This window comes from Choloepus didactylus, chromosome 4, assembly GCF_015220235.1.
Source record: "Choloepus didactylus isolate mChoDid1 chromosome 4, mChoDid1.pri, whole genome shotgun sequence".
NCBI lineage: Eukaryota > Metazoa > Chordata > Mammalia > Pilosa > Megalonychidae > Choloepus > Choloepus didactylus.
The window spans coordinates 104164329-104185362 of record NC_051310.1 but is presented as its reverse complement, the minus strand read 5'-3'; the positions used below and the strand labels follow the sequence as shown (position 1 = coordinate 104185362).

The following is a 21034-nucleotide window of genomic DNA, read 5'->3' as shown; positions in this document are numbered from 1 at the left end:
CTGGGACCTGAGTAGAAATGCAAGAGATGCTTAAGGTTGAGAATTGGTGATGCTGGAGTCAAAAGGACTCCTCACTCATTTAACAAATAATGAGCACTTACCAGGTGCCATGTGGTGGCCTTGACGCTGGGAGGGGAAAACAAAAGAATCAGACATTGACCCTGGCCCAAGGGAACTCAGGGTCAGAGGGGAGATTGGCACATACAGAAATCTCAGCAACTCATACCAAAAGGAAAGTGAGATGAGCTCTAAGAGATGCTCCAGTTCATTCATTCTTCCATTCAATTAAATCATTCATTCAAACAGTCGAGCACAATCCTAAGTGCTCTGGATACAAAGATCAATAAAACTGATCTCTACCCCCAGAAAACTCCCATTCGAACACTGAATCTGAGTTACCTGCGGAGCTTGTCAAAATACAGTTTCCCAGGCCCCTATCCAAGACATACTGATTCTGACTCTCTGGAAGTGGTGCCCAAGGAACCTGACACTCAGATTCTAGGCATCCAGTTTGGGCATTGGTCTGGTAGGATAACAAGCTATGGAGTTCAGAGGAGGGAGAGCAGGAGATAGAGAAAAAGGCTCTGTGGCCTGCCTCTCCCAGGAAGTCCACCAGATCCCCAGGTCCTCTGAGCCCAGCCTCTGTGGCACATCCTGTACGTACCAAGGTTTTTCAGGGTGGGTGGTAGTTTTAGTCCCCTTGGCTCCTGTAAGTGGAGATGAGCACTCCCGTGTTCCAAAGTCATTGTGACGAGGGTTCCATGGGCCTGTGACAGCATAGCTGGGTGGTCAGGGAGGCCCAGTTCCTCCTGGGAATGCTCTCGTCTTCAAAAAGGAAGATCACCTTTCCCTGACAATTAAGCATCTTTTAAGGGTCCACGTGAGCTCTGGTCAGAGACTGCTTTGAAGAAGCCAGCAGGGGCCATGACCACCCTCTCTCCCGAAAACAGCCTCTCTGCCAGGCGGTCAGCCTCCTTCATCCTGGTGCGTGTCCTCCATCGTCTCTGAGTCCCTCCCTCCCCAGCCTCTGGTTTGCGCTGGGGCCATTTCCCCTGCTGGGTGGGAAGGGCCTGGAAGGCAGAGCAGGGCCCGGAGTAGCTTGGCCTCACCGTCAGCACCAACCACAGGACTAAGAAACACCAGGTCCGCGTTCTCCAAGCCAGTTTACTCCCTTCTCCCCAAGATGGGGCATTCTAACTTCACCGGACTTCACGTTGGCAAGTTCAGCCTTGAAGATGCTGATAAATTTTCCTTGGTGCTTTTGCCAACAATTTTGATGTGCTGCCGCCAGGTGGCGGTGATGCTTATGTTAGTGGGTGGTTCCCAGCCCAGTTACTAAGATACACTTACTCATTAGAAATCGGCCTCCGTCATAAACATTTCACACGCTCTCTTTTTCAAAATCATGATGACTAATTATAATGACCTTAGCCAATCTCAAGTCCCATTCATCATAGTGATGAAGAGAGTGATACACAGAAGGCAGAAATGCAAAATGGGCACCTCTCCCCATGAGTTTTCAATGTTGTTCCTTTATTGTGGATTATCACTAGGCCTTGGTTAGAATTTTCCTCATATCTCTTTTAATTTTTCTGAACTCAGAGGAGGATAGTAATAATAAAATAAACTCTCATATGGTACTTGTACAACGACTGTTCTAAATGCTTTATTTATAGTCACACATTCATCACAACTTTACGAGGTAGACATTGCTACTATCTTCATTTTACCGGTGAGAAAATTGAGGCACAGAGACTAAGTTACTTGCCCAAGGTCACACAGCTGGTAAGTGGCAGAGCCGGTATTTAGACTCAGGCAGGTGGGCTGCAGAGCCCAGCTTGTAAACCAGTGGTTCTCAAAGTGGGGTTCCCAAAGCTGCAGGGTCAGCATCACCTGGGAATTTGTAAGGAATCCAGATTCTTGGGCCCGACCTGAATCAGAAACTGTGGGAGCAACCTGTGTCTTAACAAGCCCTCCAGATGTTTCTGATGCATGGCTAACTTTGAGAACCACTGTTTTAAATCATTCTTTTAACCATCCTGCTATACTGATGCACTCCGTGCACACCTGGGCATATACCAATCAGCTGGGTAGCTTCCTCAAGTTGCACGCGTGCCCCTCTTCAATGTTAATATGCCTGCCCTCCCTGGGCCTCCCTCCAGAGCTCTGGGTGAGAATCACTGATACAGTGAGCTGCTGCTTCTGTTGGGACCGTCTTGTCTCTAAGGTGAACTGGAGTGGCAAAGAGGTTGAGAACCTTAAGCAGAATCAACAACCCTTCCCAAGATTTATTGGAAGCTGTCACCATGGGCCTTCAGAGCAACCTGGCACCAGAAACCCTTATACAAGGTTTTCCTTGTCCTCCAGTGGCTTTTCTACTTCACTGAAAAGATGGAAAAAAGTCCTTAATCCAATGTTGAAGAAGGAAAACTGGAGTGAGGAGATGGATGCCTTCAGCCAAGGTCTCTGGCAGCAGGAAGCCGTTAGAGCAACTGAGCCACTTAGGGCTCCCGCTCCATCCCCTGACCCCGTTCTCCGGGGGAAGCATGGCCAAGGTTTCCCCAGGTTTGCTGGGGGAGAGCCTTAACCTGCTCAACTGTGGGAGGCTTCTACAGATGCCCTACCTGGCAGTGTTCTTCCCAAAAGACTAGGAAAGGAGCTACTGCAGAGCTGAAGGGCACGCAGCACCTTGTGGACTGTGTATTTCCCCTGCTGGATTACCACGTCATTGCACCCAGAGGGTAGGGCAGGGATCATGGTTTGGTGGAGCAAGGAATGGGATGATATGGGAGGATGAAGACAGATTTAAGAGGTAATAGAGTCGACAGTCTTCATCACTCTGAAGGACCCCAAATACTGGTTCTCTGATTTCTGGCATAGACAGGTGGATGCACTAGGCTATGTGGATGTGCTGGGCCTGCCCATGGGAACGTTTTCCCCTTGGTCCTCTGCAGGTCAACAGATTTCTTGTGCAGATCCTTGGCTTGCCAGCAAGTGTTTAGATGTTCTTTGGGGTGGCCTGCAGTTTGCTTAGGTTTGGGGAGACACAGGGAAGTGGTGGGAGTAGAGGAATGGAGTTTCCTGGAAGGAGGAGGCAGTAACTTTTTAGAAACAAATTCAGCCCTGGCAAGGTAGGCAAATGGCCAATTGTTGCAGGTAAAGGTTTAGTAATGCAAATTCTCCAACCACTCATCAGATGCCTTCTTGTGATGCTTCTCATTATCTCTGCCTTATTGTTTTGATCTTTCATGATGCTGTGCTGTGCATATTACTTGGCTTCTAATAATGCCACCCTTTCATTGTGTGACCTCTAAGGTATTTGATTTTAAGGTATATCTTTTGTTAGCAGTTTTTATAGGACATGTATTTCTATTCAAACTATAAATCTTTGGTTTTACTCTCACTGGTGGCATTGACTCTTGTGCCAAACTGCTCTGGGCTCAGATCTCCACTGTTACTTGCTGTGTGATCTCAGATACTCTAACCTCCTATGTCCTCAGTCCTGTAATCTGTAAAGGTGAAGTAACAACACACCTCACAGGTAGTTATGCGGATTACACTAATTGATATAATAAAGCACTTAAAACAGTACCTGGCATATCACCAATGCTTCTTTTTAATAGATTTTGTTTCTTAGAGCAGTTTTATTTTCTAAGTTTTTATAACTAATAAGAGAATTTGATGCATTTATTTTCATAATTGATTTGTTTGGATTTCTATCATTTTAATGCTTCAAACTTTTTCCTTGTTATTTCCTGTGTTATGTGCTTTTATTTTTTGAAGTGAGTTAGAAGGAAAATGTCTTGTTCCTCTAAATCTCTAATTTTTAAAGTATAAAACTAAAATAATTTCTTCTGACTCCATCCCTTTATCTGATAAAGAAATTGAATATGTAGGTAAAAACCTGCCCACAAAGAAAACTCCAGGCCCAGATGGCTTCACTGGTGAGTTATACCAAACATTTAAGGAAGAAATAATATCAATTCTACACAAACACTTCTAGAAAACTAAGAAGCTGAAAATACAACCCTACTCATTCTATAAGGTCAACATTATCCTGATACAAAGACAAGACAAAGATATTACAAGAAGGGAAAATTACAAACCAATAGCACTCATGAACAGGATGCAAAAATTCTAAAAAAATTCTAGAAAATATAATCCAATGATATATAAAAGGATAATATGTAATCACCAAGTAGGGTTTGTCCCAGAATGCAAGGCTGGTTTAGCATTCTTGGTTAAAAAACAAAACAAAACAAAAAAAACTTTGAGTGAGAGGCCTAGAAAGCTCAGCAACATCAGCAATCACCTGGAAGCAGGTTAGAAATGCATCGCCTCGAGGCCCACCCCAAACCTACTGTACTGGAATCTGTATTTTCAGAAGATTCTCAGGTGATTTATATGCAAATTTAAATTTGAGCCACAGTGTGCATATTCAGGTGTATATTAATGAAAAGTTGGGAGAGCATTTTTCAAGCCTGTCTGGTCAGCTGCCCAGTATGCTCCGTCAACACATTGTAGGTCTGCAAAGTGGCATTCCAAGACAAGTTTCTCTCCAGAGGGAGGGAATACACTAGGAGGAAAGGAATCTCGCCCCATTGCAAAAGGAACCCTAACTCCTAGTTATTCTATGAGCATTTTGAATTACTTTGCATGCAGTGTATTCATTTACCTTCTGACACATACACACATGTACACACTTCATCTAAATCAGAAATCATTCCTTATGATAAACAGTTTTGTTTTTCTACTGTATTTAATACAAAAAGTGCTTATTGTGTATTTTTCCATTATCAAAGCAGTATACATTATTATAGAAGATTTTTAAAAGATAAAAAGGAAAAAAAATCACTTATAATACTACTGCCCAAAGATAATCACTGTGGTTTTTTTTAGGGGGGGGTGGTGGTAGTCTATTTCTTTTCAGTCTTTTTTCTAATGTAGAATTTTTTATAGTGGTTAATACACTATATAATAGAGCATATATGGTATACTCTTTTATAATATATAACATATGCATATAAAGAGTATAGGCCATAGAGAGCATAGATAATAAATGTACGGATTTGTATTCTGCTTTTTTCTGTTAACATTTGTATTTTTCCAGATTATTATTCATCCCTTATAAGCATCATTTTATATGCCTCACAATATTCCATTGAGTATATAAACCATAGTTTACTTAACTGTTCTCTTATTGCAGAACATTTAGAGTGCTTGCATTTTTCATTTTGGTAAGTAATGTGCAATGAAAATTATTGTGCATACAGCATTTTTTCTATATAATTTAGTCATTATCTTAGGATAGATTTCCAGAGTGAGAGGCTGTGAACTTTGATTCATATTGCAAAATCCAGGGTATATCATTTAAAAATCACATTTAAAAGAAAAGACAGAGGCTCCTGACAGAGGCTGATGGCTGTCCTTTCCAGGCAAAGAGAAAGCCGCCCATTGACAAGACGGAATGGGACAGCTTCTTTGACGAGAACGGTCACTTAGCTAAGTCCCGGGACTTCATCTGTGTTAACATCCTGGAAAGGGTAAGGGCGCCTTACCCGGAACTGGGGCCGTGGGTGGGCAAGAGGGTGGGGGTGGCGTCGAGAGGGGCCCTTTGGCAGGCAGCTCGAGGGCCCAGGACCTCCCACCCCTACTCTAGGGTCTGCACCCTGTCGTGAGGACGGAAGCATGGAAGTTCCTCACGGGCTACTACTCGTGGCAGAGTTCCCGGGATGAGCGGCTCACGGTGGACAGCACGAGGAGGTAGAACACTCCAGAACTTCTGTCGGGGGAGGGTGGGTGACGGCTCAGGTGGGAGGGGGTGCCCGCCCCAGCCAAGCAGATTCGCTCTTCTTTCCCCAAACAGACTACTCATTCTGAGAGAGACAACTCCTGCGGTGCAAATGGCCAGGGCCCAGTGCACAGGAGGTGCTGCCCAGCTTGGGCCTCTCATTCTGTTTATGGACCCACCGATTTTCAGAAGCAGCCTCCCCCCAACCTTCCCGTCCATCCCAGGGCCTGTGCATTCCACCTCTGAAGCGGGCCCTGGGCCACCTCTCCTGCCCTCTCCCGGTACCTCCTCCCACCCTCGCCCACTCACCTCCTGTCTCCCCCTGGAGAGCTGCAGCTGGTGGAGCTGCCTCCTGGGACTAGTTTCCCACCGCACTGCCCATGCCCCACATCTGTGCACAGGGCCCAGGGGGGAGATTTATAAAACCCAGTCTGGGCTGCTCATGTCTTCAGATTAAAGATCTCCAGTGGCATAACTGGGGACATTTCAAGGAACACAGCCTCTTTCCCAAGGCCTCGCCCAGTCTTGTCCCCTTCCACCCCCAACTGCACCCCATCACCCCCCCCCCCCCCCGTGCCTCATGTTGCAACCACACCAGCTGCCGGATGGGCTACCCGTTTCCTCACTCCCCACCCTGCCCCGGGACAGACCACCTTTACCCTCCTCTTCCACCTTGGTTGAGGCCACTATGGCCTCCCCATCATCTGCCTATCAAAACCCCACCCATCCTTCAAGGCCCAGTTCGAACAGTATTCCTCCTCCAAGCAGCCCTCCTGGATCTTTCAAGGGTGCCATGATAGGACACTGTGGTTCAGTAGAAAACACACAGCCTTTGAAAGTGGACAGCCTTGGATTTGGGATCTGGGTTTGAATTCTAGCATTGTCGTTTACACCCTGGTTGAACTTGGCCAGGTTTTTCTGCTGCTTATGTCTCAGTCTCTCATCTTTAAAAAGGGAGTAATAATCCAGTTCACAGAGTGGTTGTGAGGACTGAATTAGGAGCATGCCCAAGGGCCAGGACGGGGCTCCAAGTTCCAAGAGCCCTGGCAAGAATCCACCTGTCTTGGGGTCCTGCAGCTGCTGGTGACTTAAAATAACAGAATGAATTCTCTCACAGTTCTGGAGGCCAAAGTTCAAAATCAAGGCGTCCACAGGGCCGTGCCCCCAGGGCTCTAAGGGGGAATCCTCCCTGGCCTTCCAGCCTCTGGTGGCTCCAGGCTTTCCTTAGCTTATGGCTGCATCGCTCAGTCTCCCCCTCTGTCTTCACACAGCCCTCTCCTTTTCTCTCTGTTTCTTCTCTGGGAGTCTCATTCGATTTAGGGCCAACCTGGGTGATACAGGATGATCTCATCTCTACATCCTTAACAAAGACCCTTTTCAAACAAGGTCATAGTTACAGCTCCCAGGTGTTAGGACACGGACACATCTTTTGAGGGGCCACCATCCAACCACACCACCTCCTAAGCACGTTCTAATGATGGGCATGTAACACCCTTTCATCTGGTCCATCCCATTTTGAGAGTAGGTGCCAGTGTTCTTTCCTGCAGGTAATCCGCAGAGGAGGAAACAGAAGCTGAGAGGGAAATGGCTTGTCCAAGGCTTTACTCCAGTTGTAGACAACCAGTTATTAAGTTGTAGAGCCAGGATTCCAGCACGGCTCTCTGCATACAGAACCCACCTCCTGGAAGGACATTATTGCCTCCCAGATCGACATTAGAGAATGGTTAGGGGTGGCACAGGCGGAGATGGGGGGAAAGCATCTCAGGTGGGGGCTCTGTCCCCCGTATCCCCCCTTGGTCCTGGCAGCTGCCGCTGCTCAGAGCTCTCCCCACTCACTTGACTGAGAAGGCTGCCTTGCTCAGCCTCAGTCTTGTTCTCCCAGGAAGAACTACCAGGCCTTATGTGAGATGTACGAGAAGATTCAGCCCCTTCTGGAGAACCTGCACCGGAACTTCATAGAGACTCGGAATCACATTGGTGAGCAGAGAGCGGGGAGAGGAGGGATTGAAGCCATCCTCTCCCCCTTCCCAGCGATTCCCAAGGAGGCATGGGTCCTGGGTTCCTGGGAGCTGCCTTGGCCGGTACCTTGAACTGTGCCGGCTGAACCTTGGTAATCCCACCAGTCTCTACCGGGTGCCCCCAGCTCTGTGTTCCCTGTGTTCCCTGGGCACATGTTCTCAATGTTTTGTCGTCCTCTTTTCATCCTTTGACCTTGAACTAGGTTGGATTTATTGGCAAAGAGGAAGGGGGTGGGCATTCCTAGCAGAGGGTACCTCCTGGCCAAAGATTTGGAGGTGAAGAAGGATCCCAGGCAGCTCAGGATATGGTGAAGAGTAGACACTGGAGGGGAGAGGAGCTGAGGGTTCTTTCAAGTCCTCTCCCCAGGATACCTGAAGGCCTGCCCTGTGTGTGTGTGTAGGGGGTGGGTGGGGGGAGGGAGTGGATAAACTCATCCTTGACCCCTTTGCTGGAGATGATGCGGGGCCTTCTACCTGTCCTTTACCCCAAACTTAGCATGCGACATCCAGAAACTCTACGACAAAGACCCCCTGGGCAACGTCCTCATTGACAAGAAGCGACTGGAGAAGATCCTGCTCCTGAGTTATGTCTGCAACACCCAGGCAGGTGAGCCTGAGGGTTGAACTCCCACCAGCCAGTTCCTTCCCCAGACCTGGCCCTGCCCAAGCCCAGGCTCCGCTGTTCCCCACTTCTCACTGGCCCCCTCTCCGCCCCAGAGTACCAGCAGGGCTTCCACGAGATGGTGATGCTTTTCCAGCTGATGGTGGAGCATGACCATGAGACCTTCTGGCTTTTCCAATTCTTCCTCCAGAAAACGGTAAGGGCTGGGCCTGAGCTCAGGGTCCCCCCGATTCCCCTAAACAACCCTTTGAGGCTGGGCAGTTTCCAGCAGCCCCAGCCACAGCCTCCAGTCCTGAAACAGCCGTCTCCTCTGCCTCACACTGTGGGAGGTGTTCTAAGGGGGTTGGGGGCGTTGGAGTTGAGAATGGCGGCGGAGGGATGTTCCGGATCCAACTCTCAGCAGACCTTGGAAGAGCATGACTGGCCAGACCCAGCGATGGCCCCCCCTCCTGGCTCACCTTCTTGCACGTCCTCCAGAATAAAACCCAACAGCCTTAGCCAGGCATTCAAGGCCTCTGTTTTCAGTCTTGCCTGTCACTGCTCTCTTCCACATAACCTGCACACTAGGCACACCAGGGGACTCAGTATTCCCCAGATGCACCCCAGACTGTCCAGAGTGGGGGCTTTTGAAGGTGCTGTTCCCTCGAACACTGTCCCTAGAAAGCATCTCCTCATGGTCTGTGAGAGGCTGCCCAGAGCCCTCCCTCCACCCCTCCTCCACCCAGCCACAAGGCACTTGCTGCTCTTTCCTTGTCTGGATCTCCTCTGATCCGTAGTGTGTGTGTGTGTGTGGTGGCGGGGGGGCGGGGAGGGGTTGGGAATGTGGATTGCTGAGCTCACTGAATTGTGAACCACACTTAAGACATCTCTCCATCCCCACCACATGCAAACATACACACACACAGGTGCCCACAGGCACAAGGACACACGAACACCCAGAGACACACGTACACAGAGATCACAGACACAGGCACATGCACAGGCAACCAGACTCACACAGAGACGTGGGCCTGGCCCAGAGCTGGGCACACATGGGGCCTCCAGAACTGGGGAGTTGGCAACTCCAGCTGACCCTTCTGGTGCCCTCAAGCCAAGGGGGACTCGGTTTCCCTCCTGTCCGTCCATCTTGTGCAGGAACACAGCTGTGTCATCAGCATCGGGGTGGGCAAGAATCTGGACATGCTCAACAACCTGATCACCTTCCTGGACCCTGTGTTTGCTGAGCACCTGAGTGAGTGGACCCCTCCTCCTGCCACCCTCGCCCCCTGCGGGCATGGAAGGGAGAATGGAACCAGCCAGTTGGGAGCCGTGCCCTATCATGCAGGAAGGGGACAGGGTTTTCTCTGCTTCTACTGGATGGGTTGGAGTTTGGATAGTTGAAGATGTACGTCAAAGAGTCCCCAAGGGCAGCTGGAAAAGAATCAGCCACAATGTCTGTATATTCCGAGTGTTCTCGCATGTTTGGTGGTTTGGCCTCATCTGTGTATTTTTGCTTTATCACATGAGTGTCCTCTGTTTTCCCCAACCATGGCCTCGCCGGCCGGTGCTCTGCTCTGCTTCTCTCCCGCAGAAGGGAAGGGCGCGGGGGCCGTACAGTCCCTGTTCCCCTGGTTCTGCCTCTGCTTCCAGCGCGCCTTCAAGTCCTTCGACGATGTCTGGAGGCTCTGGGAGGTGAGGAGCTCAGCCAGGGCCCATCGGGGCAGAGCCCACCTCGTGGGCAGCATGGGAGCTGCTTTCCTTCCCACCCCCTTCATTTCTGGCATTAGTTGGAGTTTAGTAGCTTGGGGTTTTATCGTGCCAGTGACCCCATTCCCACCTTGTTGAAGGAAGCTAGAGCATCAGTTCATCAACCGGTTAATCCAATCCAACACAATAGTTCCCTGCTGGCTGCGCCTTCTGCAGCCAGGGCGGAAGGGACCTCCCAGCCCATGGTGGTAGCTGGGCCTGCAGTTCAGGCTCCAATGTCCCACCCAAGCGGGGCTCTCCTTGCTCTCACTTCCCCCAAAGTGTCTCCTTGGTGAGCCCTCTCTCCTTGACAAGGCAGAGCCTCCAAGGACGGATCTCACCAGCAGTCCTTTGTCCTCAGTGCCCAGTCAGATAACCTCCCTAGACACATGCCCACCACCCTCCTGCCCTGCCCAGGGGGCGGCACCGCTGGCAGGATCCAGGCCAAATCCTCTGCCTGCCATTCGGTGCCCCTGTGCATCAACTCACATCTGCCTCGCCTCCTCCTGGCCCACTGGCCTCCAAGCCAAGACCAGGACCACCAACACGCGAGACCCCTGGATTGACTTCCCATCCGGGCTTGCTGTGGCAAAACTCCCCTCCCATGCTAGTTATCCGGTTCCCCACTTCCTTCCTGCCTGCCTCCCTCAGTCAGCTCCCTGAGTCTGCCAGTAGCCAGCACAACACCTAGAACCCGGGAGGAAACTGGGAGCAGATCCTGAGTGAGGGAATGAGCGGATGGATGAGCGAGTCAGGGGCTGGCCCCGGGCATGTGCCGGAGGGTACCTCATGGTCCTAAGGGCACCCACAGTCTCGGGCCCCAGGCCCCAGCTGAGCCGCCCCCACCCGCAGGTGCTGCTGTCCGGGAAGCCCTGCAGGAACTTCCAGGTGCTGGTGGCCTACAGCATGCTGCAGATGGTGCGCGAGCGGGTGCTGCAGGAGAGCATGACTGGCGACGACATCCTCCTGGTGAGAGCACCCTCGGGGGGCCCCTGGAGGCCCCCGACGCCCCTACTCCAGCCCACACCACAGGACCCAGGCTCAGGGAGCTGAGCTTCTGTCCTTCCTTTGTCCTGGGTGGTAATAGTGAGGACTGCTCATGTGCGTGAGCACCTACTGTGCCCAGCTCTGCACTTTTTTTTGTTTTTTCTTTAATTACATTCCATTTTATTGAGATATATTCACATACCATACAATCATCCATGGTGTACAATCAACTGTTCACAGTACCATCATATATGTATGCATTTATCACCCTAATCTTTTTTTGAACATTTTCCTTACACCAGAAAGAATAAAAAATAAAAGTAGAAAAGAACACCCAAATCACGCTCTCCCCCCAATCCCACCCTATTTTGCATTTAGTTTTTGTCCCCATTTTTCTATTCATCCATCCATACACTGGACAAAGTGAGTGCAAGCCACAAGGTTTTCACAATCACACTGTCACCCCTTGTAAACTACATTGTCATACAATCATCTTCAAGAGTCCAGACTACTGGGTTGGAGTTTGGTAGTTTCAGGTATTTATTTCTAGCTATTCCGATACATTAAAACCTAAAAAGGGTCATCTATATAGTGCATAAGAATGTCCACCAGAGTGATCTCTTGACTCCATTTGAAATCTCTCAGCCACTGAAGCTTTATTTTGTTTCATTTCGCACCCCCCTTTTGGTCAAGAAGATGTTCTCAATCCCACGACGCTGGGTCTAGATTCATCCCCGGGAGTCATATCCTGCGTTGCCAGGGAGATTTACACCCCTGGGAGTCAGGTCCCATGTAGAGGGGAGGGCAGTGAGTTCACCTGCCAAATTGGCTTACTAGCTCTGCACTTTTAATAGACTAGCTCATTTAGGCCTCTCGACAAGCTCGAGACCAAGGGTCTCTAATTATCATCATCATCATCATTCCTATTTAGCTACAGGAGGCCTTCAGTGCTTTTTAACCATTGCACTGGCCACCTCACACCAAACCCCTTGGCCCTAGGATCCTCCTGTGGCAAAAAGACCTGGAGCTTTTCAACATTTTGTAAAAGCAAAGTCTTTGTTCAAAAAAATCTTAATAGGGTGGTACATGGAAAACTTGTATTTTATTTTATGCATGATTATTCTATAAACCCACAACTGCTCTAATATAGGAAAAACATCTTAGGGGGCACCCTAATTACAAAACACAAATGGATGCCTAACCCCAGTTCCTCCTTGGAAGTCCCCTAGACAGTTGGTGAAACCCCAGGACTCTCTAGATGGTAAATGTAAAGTTCTACTGATGAAATTTCAGGCTCTGTGCCAGGCTGCTTGGGGAGAGAGCAGGTGAGCCCCAGTCATGGCTTTGAGCAGCCGCCTCCTTCCCTCAAAGCTTCTAGCAGTGGCCTATGCCCAAGAACCCAGGGAGACCCGTTTCCTCCCCACCCTTCTCCCTGGACAGGCCTGCAACAATCTCATTGACCTTAATGCCGACGAGCTGATCTCCGCTGCCTGTGTGGTGTATGCTGAGCTCATCCAAAAGGACGTAAGTTGTCTGTGTTGTTTGTCATCCTCCTCCTCCAAGAAGCCTTCCCTGATTGCCCAAGCCCTGGCCGTGCCTGGCATTTTCAGCTTCAGAGACACAGTTTGTGCCACGTCCTCTGCCACCAGCCCCTCTGTTTGTGGCTCTGCGTTGTCTCCTCAGTGCTTATGTCACACTGCACTTCCTGTGGACAGGGCCCACAGCCCCTTTCCCTGAGTCCCTCCCTGCAGCCCTGGGCATGGGGCCGGGCACCCAGGAGCTCAGGAGAATGTCCCTGGCCAGGTGAACTAGAGAACAAGAGAGCAAGCAGCCCATGTCTGTCCCCCTCACACCTGCCGGAATCCTTCCCACCCCAGGTTCCGCAGCCAGTGAAGGATTTCTTCCTCTGAGGATGCTGACACCTGCATGAACAGATGTCCCCAGTGGACGGGACAAGGGTGGTTCTTCAGCCGTGGAGTCAGGACCAAGGCCGATGGGGCAGAGGGGGAGGGGGGAGGTAATACAGCCGCAACGGAAACAGCCGACTGCCCCAGTGTGTCTCATTTGACAGTAGGGGGCTGGGGGCCCATGTGAGGGCAGAGGCAGGACCAAACAACAGGAAGAGGCCTGGTGCGTGAGAAGGGGAGGGCGAAGGCCATGGAGGGAGGAGGTTCTGTGGGTCAGCCGTTCCTCTGTAACAGGGTTTTCCAAGGCTGCCGTGGTTCCGCATTGGGAACCAAATGATCAACGACATAACCGACTTCGAGAGCCTTCCAGGCTCCTGAGGAAGACAAATTTGAACGATCCCCTAAGGATCTTTCAATGCCGGGGATGCAGGTCCTGAGACCCTAGGGCCATGGGCCCCTCCACTGCTCCCCTCACTTCCAACCCACCAATCACACAATCAAGTTGTCCTTTCGGAGCTTCCCCCTGGAGTCTATGGAAGGAATCTCTGATTAGCAGGTGATAGCCCTCCTGGTTCCAAACCCTCCCTCATACTTGCACCCTCATTTGTCAGCCTGCAAATATCTGCTCAAGCTAAACCATCTTTTCCAGTTATACTCATCTCTCCAGAGAAAGCAATCTCTTCCCTTGCTCAGGCCGTTCAGTCTTTCCCCAGGGGTAGAGTCATGTCCTCCCTGCTCCCTCTTGGCTAAACCACAGCCCCAAGCCCCCTGTCCAGCCTGCCCCATGCCCTGGTCAGCCCCTGTGAGGGACCACCTGAGGGCAGACATGAAGATTGGACAAAAGGGCCCGAACCTACAGCGGGCCTGGGGCTGGCCAGGTGCCGCCACTCCTGCTCAGCAAGTGCACGCACATGGCCCTGCCCAGGGGTGACATTTTGTTCAGGGTGGGTTGGTGGATGGACAGGAGGGACCTGTTGGTTTTGCTGTGCCCCCTGTTGCTTGGGGGTGAAGCATAACCTTCTTGCTCACTTTTCAGCCAACTGCTCCTCCCTTCTGCTCCCATCCTGTCACTCTCAGTGACCATCACTCAGAGGCACCATGTCCCATCTAGTGTCTGGTTTCTTTCCCCTTAGATGACAATCTCCCAACTGTGGGTGGCTCTGAGTCTCCCTGCTGCTGTATCTCAGTTCAGGGGAGGGTTGAGTCGCTGAAGAATGGGGCTGTGTCTCACTCACAGGGTCTTCTCTGCATGGCTAAAAGAGCTAGTGTTTTCCGAGCAGGAACCCAGTGGTTGAAGCTGGGGTGGGGATCCCCAAGCTCTCCCCTCTGTAATTCCCCTCAGATCACTCCTTGAACCTCAATTTCCTAAGGTACCTCCAAGGAACCTCTGGCCTACTTGGGAACTTGTTTGAAAACCTCTAGGTCTTAAAGAATAACTGGTTCAGATAAATCCTAGGTGAGATAGTGATGGAAGTAAGGATCTTAGAAGATTGAAACTTCTCTCAGCTCACCTGTGGAGTTGGAAGCCCAGTGGATTATTAGATTAGGGTCTTCCCACCATGCTACTGTGCATATCATAAAGGAAGTATGGGTTTCTTGGTTTCTCCTCACCTAAGTTTATTACTTTGGTAATCCAGTGTTTTTTGTTTTTTTTTTTCTAGTAAGGTCCAGCCCAGTGGCATAACTATGGGAAGCATGGAGATCCTAGAGCTTAAGTTCCTTTTAGGACAGGAATTGTGTTGATTTAAATAGTTTGTTAATTTAACAAATATTTATTGAATACTGTGAGCTGCCCACTGTTTAGACACTGAGAATCCAACAGTAGGGAATTCTGCTTCTTAGAGTTGAATGGAGACCAGATGATCACCTTAAAGAATGTACAGTCACAAATTTCCTTTTGTGCCTTGGTGGAAAGGAGTATGGTTCTAAGAGGGAAGATAACAAATTAGTGGTGGTTGCCTGGATGGTAGTGGTGGTAGTGGTGATACCAGTGATGAAGTTGGGGTGTCAGTGATGATAGTAGGAGTGTCACTGACAATGGTGGGGGTGTCAGTGATGATGTTGGGAGGTCTGTGATGATGATAGTGTGTTGGTGATGGTGATAACTGTGGAGTGTCACTGACGATGTAGGGTCAGTGAGTGGTGATGCCAATGATAGTGGGGGTGTCAGTGATGACGGTCGTCGTGCAGCTGGTGATAGTGATGATGGTGGCAGCAGTGCCTGTGATATTGGTAATGGTGGTGGCAGAGGTGGTGATGTCAGTGTTGGTGGCCATGCCCATGATGTGGTCGTATTGTTGGCAGAGGTGGAGGTGTTGGTCATGTTGATGTCAGTGGTGGTGGTAGCATTAGCAATGGAGGTGTGACATCAACATTAGTGATGGTGATGACATGATGCCAACGATGGTGGCAGTGGTAGTGTCGACTTTCATTCAGTCAACAAAAACTGACTGTCTGCAATGGCCCTCTCTGTATGATATTGGTGATGATGGTTGTGCTCATAGTGATCATGGTGGATGAAAACAGTCTTAAAGCTGGAAAAACTAGCACCCAGCACACTCCCAATGAGCAAATACTAAACACAGTATTCTTAAATGAATCACAGTGGCCATGAATATGGAAATAAAGAAAATGGAAGCCCCCAGGCCCCACCAAAGCTTTCCAAACCTTAGTCCTGGACCTGACATGAAACCTTGGACTGACTGTGTCTCTTCCGTGACCTCACCCACTTCACCTTTTTTGACTGTTGCTCCGAACCTCTTCCCTGGAGGTCACTCATTCAGCCTCCCCTGGCTACCTGGAATGTCCTCCAAGTCCACTCTTTGTTGCTGGAGCCAGGATAATGGCTGTCTACCATGAACAGCTTCATGGAGGCACTGAGATTAAACCCCAAGTTCTCTGGGCCACAGAGTCTGTATTTCTCCCCTCAGAGGGGGAGAAAGGATGTGGGTTCCTGAGGGGGAGCTGCCTGCACCCACCCTCGTGGTGCCCAGCGGAGCCCACTCCCGGGCCGTAGCTGACCAGCCTTTGACCAGCAAGGGAGGAGCCCTCCCTCCTCACAGGGGGAAGGACGTGGCTGGCTGGAGGGGCCTCCACCCAGGGCTCAACCCCACTGACATGACCAGAGCTAGAGCTTGGAGCACTGACCTCACAGAGGAAGAGAGAGGAAGGCGGAGGGCAGAGAAGAAGAAAAGAGGGACGTTTTAGAAAATGTTGGTAGGCAGTGAGCTAGCGGGGAATGTGAGGTTTCTTCATCAATTAACTCACATTGAGGACCATCAAAAGGCCCATCAGCGTGGGATGAACATGGCAAAGTGATAAACGGCACTGTGCAGCTGATCCTCAAGGTTGATGTTCTCACTGATGTATTTCCTGGACCACTCCCCTATCCCAATCCAAACATACACACACACGCACACACGCACGCACACCATTCACTCATGCTCCAGGTGTATTTGCGTGTCCTTGATGGATTTGTTGTTTAAGATGATTAGGATGTAACTATGTTGGAAATACCTTTCTTTTGCCTTCCTTTCAGAACAAGGATGTTCAGATCTATTTAGACCAAAGTAACTATCGACTCCTCCCTTACTGCATCACACACACACACACACACACACACACACACACACACACACACACATCCCAGTCTGTTACCAAGCCCTGCCAGTTGACCCTGACCTAGATCAGTTGCTCCGTTCTCTAACTGCTGGAGGAGGGAAAGTGGTCTGCGCATGCCCTCTGGACCTTCCCGCTCTGGGTGGGTGCAGTCAGGCCCTGCAAGTCCAGAGCTCATTAGTGGTGGGGCCTGAGCTGCCTCCTTAAAGCCATAGCTGGAAGGAGCTGCTCCAGCTTGGGTGCCCCTGCTACTATCACCCCCAACCTCACTGGGAAACCTCAGGCCCCCAGAACTGGACCTGCAGCCCCAGCCCAAAAGAGCAAGGCAGCAAGTTTCCCCAATCCCACTCTTCCACTGACCCCTTAGGGGCCTGGAACCCTGGGTGGAGGGTGGGGGAGGCCTGTGAGGATGAGGAGTGGGGCTGGAGCTCTAGGAGGTTGAGAACAAGGGCATTGTGATCTCAACCCTCAAAATAGTCATAACTGCATTTATTGAGTAATTACTATGTTCCAAGCCCTTTGCCAGGCACTTTATAGGCTTTTTCTCACATCATCCCCAAATTCATAAGGAAGATGCAGTCATCACCTTCATTTTATTGGTGAGGAAGCTGAAATACAGTGATGGCCAAGTCAGAATTTGAACCCTGACAGGAGAACCCTAGACCCCTGCCCCGCCCCACTGTTAACACCACACTATCGGTTCTGGGAAGTTCTCCATGTTCCCCTCCTTCCCTGCCCACAGCCTCACTTGGGCTCTGCTCTCCTGCCGCAACCCAACAGCACACACCTACGTCTCCTCTCTGGTCCTCTGCAGGGCAGACCCTCATCTCACAGGCCACCCCGCCCTGGACAACGGAGGACCCACAGATGGGCCCAGACGTTCCAGGGCTGAACCATGGAGATGTGCAGGAAGGCTTTGTCCTACTTCCCTCATCCTTCCCTGTGCCTGTTACAAGCCCAGTGGGTTTGCTACATCTTGTTTTGAAAAAAGCTCCGGCTGCCCTGGGCATTCCTTCTCCAAGAATGGGGCTAGACTGGGTCTCTGGGGTTACAAGGAAATCAGCCTGCAGGGGTGAGAGCGGGGAGCCAAGATGGGGGTGGCAACCCAGCCATGGGCATGGCAACAGCCAGGTCTGGGAGGCTGGGGTGGACTGGATGCCTGAGACGAGACCAGCACCAGCCTGGGAGAGCAGGGGTGGAGGGGGTGAGGGGTTGGGGTGAGGGAACAGGCTTGGCCTCACTTCCCCACCTTGCCCCTGCAAATCCCACCCTGGACCAGACCCAATGGTGGAGAGATGGGGTGGAGCAAGACTAAGCAGATAAAAAGAAATTTCCGGTTAGTACTAAGTGCCAACCTGCCACATGCCACCTATCAGCCTGCTGCACAGGAAGGGAACGGATTTTATTTCTGAGACTTCAAACAAAAGCCCTGGCATCCAAACTGTCCTGCCAGACCCTGGAGCTAGGTGAGCCCCTAGTGGGGAAGAGATGAGCATCTAGAAATGAGGGAGGTGGGTCATGGGAGGCAGCAGGAGGCTGGTGGGGGTAGGAGGACAAAGACATGAGCAGTAGCTTTTAATAATCCTGCCTGCACAGTAGAATCACTGGGGAAGCTTTTTAAAAAGAACCAATGCCCAGGGCCCACCAATTGAATCAGAATATCTGGGGGTGGGGCCAGGGCACTGGTATGTATGAAAAGCCCCCCAGGTGATCCCAATGTGCAGCCAGGGCTGAGAAACTTGAGTTCAGAGCAGGAGCCAGACTGAGAGGATTAGTGGTCAGCTGTTCCGACCCCCTCCTTCCACAAGGCGGGAGACAAAGGCCCGAGTGGGGAGGGACTTGCCCAAGGTCACAGTGAGAGGGCTATGGCCCAGAAAGGACAGGAGTGGTGGCACAGAGCGAGGTCCTGAGCTGACACTGAGGGGCAGAGCTTGTCTCAGCAGCCAATATCCCCAGCCCACCCCAGCCCCCATCAGTGCTACGCTCTGGAGCACACTGGAGGCCTGGATCCCCACCCCCCACCTCACAGCCCTTCAGCTAAGTGACTCTAGAATGAAGCATTGCAACTTCTCTCTGAACCAGCGCATAAACGAATCTCATTAAGGAATTAATAAGTGCCCAAGTCCCAAAGGCCTGACCCTCACCTGCAGTGATATGCAAATGACACCCAAACACCCACAGCGTGGCATGCAGAGGCTGGGAGCAAATGGCATGCAAATGTATGCGATCATTATGCAAACAAGGGCAGCCCCGAATTAATGGCCTCCATTCTTCAACCAGACAGCAGCTGCCTCTTTAGGTACCAGCCTGGCTGACAGGGAGGGAGGCAGCGTGTCCCGTGAGAAGCACCCAGTGGAAGACTCAGCCCTCGGGTCAAGAGGGGGGACCGTCCTGACCCCTGGCCTGCTGGTGCTCTGCTCTGAGGAATCCGGGAGCAGGACGCTCTTCTCCGCCCGGGCTCCTTACCCAAGCACCAGGTTCAGTGCTAGGCACCGAGCTTCGGGGGAGAGAGTTGGGCGACCCAGGCGGTGGAGGGGGTGCACATAGTGAGATGACAGAGGTGGAGGTGGGGGGTGACATTCCTAGTGAGGGAACAGTGATAGACGGCAGCTTCGGTGGTGGTGAAGGTAAATGTCATGGTGCTAGTGCTGGTGGAGGTGACAGTGGACATGACGTGGAGGGTGAAGGTGGAGGTGACACAGGTAATGCTGATGAGAGCCCATAGTAGAAGGGTGACTGATGGAGAAGGGCAGTGGAGGTCACGAGAGGAGGAGCATGAGGACGATGACAGAATGCAGGCCATAGAAATAACGGCAATGGCGGGTGATGGAGGCAAAGAGGAAGATGACAGGGAAGGTTCAAGTAAGAGAGGAGAGGGTAGAACGTGGTGGGGTGAAGGTCATTCTAGCAGCCAAGGTGAGATGAGGGTGAAGAAGACATGACAGCATGTGAAGATGAGGGAGACATTGGTGAAGACAGTTCCTCAAAATTCTTAAACTCAATAGGGGAGGATGATGGGGAACCTGTCAGAACAAAGGCAGAGGGGGGGACGGAATTTGAAGACAAAATGCAGGGTCTATTTGAGGTAGGGGAGAAGGGATGACACCCCCAACGACAGACCTAAAGAAAGCACAGAGACCACACCTAATGTCTCTTCTTGGCAAAGACTCAGCTACACACTCCATCCCGCTCAGTGAGGAGCAATCTGGAGAGTAAGTCATTGTCCCCCACTGGGGTTTGTCTCCCCTCTGTGAATGGGAGTGAAAACCAAGTGAATGTGTGAGCTTGTCCTCCTCTGGGGCCGCGGGGGCCGTATGCACGGAGACCCCTGTGGCTGACCAGCCATGCCTGTGCAGTGGACTGAAGCTGGCTGTGTGTGTCTGGGGTGGAGGGCTGGCGAATGTCAGGGAATCGAAGACACATGGTAACTGGGGTTTGGGAGACATTGACAAATGTCTTCTCAGAAGAAACAGTTAATGGCCTTTTGTTGCTCCTACTCCGTGGCCCAGATCCTCTCCACTTCTCCATCCCCCTCGTCTCGTCATGGTCACTACAGTTAAGGTCAGCAGAGCTGCCCTGGCTGACACTGCCCTCATGACTCTATTTCCCTCCTGGGAGGCCAAACTCTAAGCAGCCTGCAGAGTGAACCTATTTAGTTCATAGGCTCGGGAGGCAGACAGACCTAAGGTCAAATCCCAGCCTGACACTAATAGCTGTGGACAATATACTTAACCTCTTTGAATCTGTGTTTCTTACCTATAAATTAGGAATGAAAACACCTACCTTATTGGTTGTAGTGTGGATATGTCCATAACATGTTTAGCCCGGCAAACTTCAACACTCATAGAATTGGTCGCTGGGAGGCAGACACTACAAGAATCCCATGCACCATTATCATTTGTTCTTTAACACAAGAAGCAGGAGAGACAGCCTCTCCTGGACCTTACTTTAGTGCTTCCCACAGCCACAAGGTGCAGCCTCTAGGATGAGCCACCTCCTCCTTCCTGGGGAACCTGCATTTGCAATTTACATCCTGCAGAGGGTGCACCCCCACAGCGCAGGACTCCACTTAGAGGTCTGGCTGCCCCAGGGGGTAGGTGGCATCCTGTCAGGGTTGTGAGAGTCACCCTGCCATTCTGGCTGGGGTGGGAGGTGGGGTGTGGGCTGCAGGGGAGGACGAGACGGAGCCACTGAAATTCTGTGAGCCAGGGAAGTAATGTAACAAAATCAGGGTTTGGGGCACATTAATCCAGGGTCCATACAGAAAGGACTGGAAAGGGAAAGAGTAAGGAACTAATGCTTTGGGTGATTAAAAATACGGGGAGGAACAGAGAGCACGCGTGAACTTCTGTGGTTGGCCCTGGGG

The 21034-nt window shown here is 51.0% G+C and overlaps 1 protein-coding gene across 2 annotated transcripts; it reads left to right on the top strand.

Moving 5' to 3' along the window:
- Nucleotides 1-924: 924 nt before the first annotated feature.
- Nucleotides 925-13053, top strand: TBC1D21 (TBC1 domain family member 21). Of its 2 annotated transcripts, XM_037835370.1 has the most exons (11): nt 925-990; nt 5442-5543; nt 5660-5763; nt 7674-7768; nt 8306-8416; nt 8527-8627; nt 9566-9662; nt 10002-10102; nt 11009-11125; nt 12584-12667; nt 13021-13053. In XM_037835370.1, exons 1-11 carry the CDS (start codon nt 925-927, stop codon nt 13051-13053), a joined length of 1011 nt encoding a protein of 336 aa, XP_037691298.1. The 2 variants fall into 2 exon arrangements, with proteins under 2 accessions (XP_037691298.1, XP_037691299.1); XM_037835371.1 differs by lacking the exon at nt 5442-5543 and having other exon boundaries at nt 925-984.
- The last annotated feature ends 7981 nt before the right edge of the window (nt 13054-21034 follow it).

Excerpts from the sequence above, each read along its gene's own strand:
- TBC1D21 (XM_037835370.1), top strand. The coding sequence starts at position 925 with ATGACCACCCTCTCTCCCGAAAACAGCCTCTCTGCCAGGCGGTCAGCC. Across the intron at positions 991-5,441 it reads CCTCCTTCATCCTGGTGCGT|AGAAAGCCGCCCATTGACAA; the intron begins GTCCTCCATCGT and ends TTCCAGGCAAAG. Across the intron at positions 8,417-8,526 it reads TGTCTGCAACACCCAGGCAG|AGTACCAGCAGGGCTTCCAC; the intron begins GTGAGCCTGAGG and ends TCTCCGCCCCAG.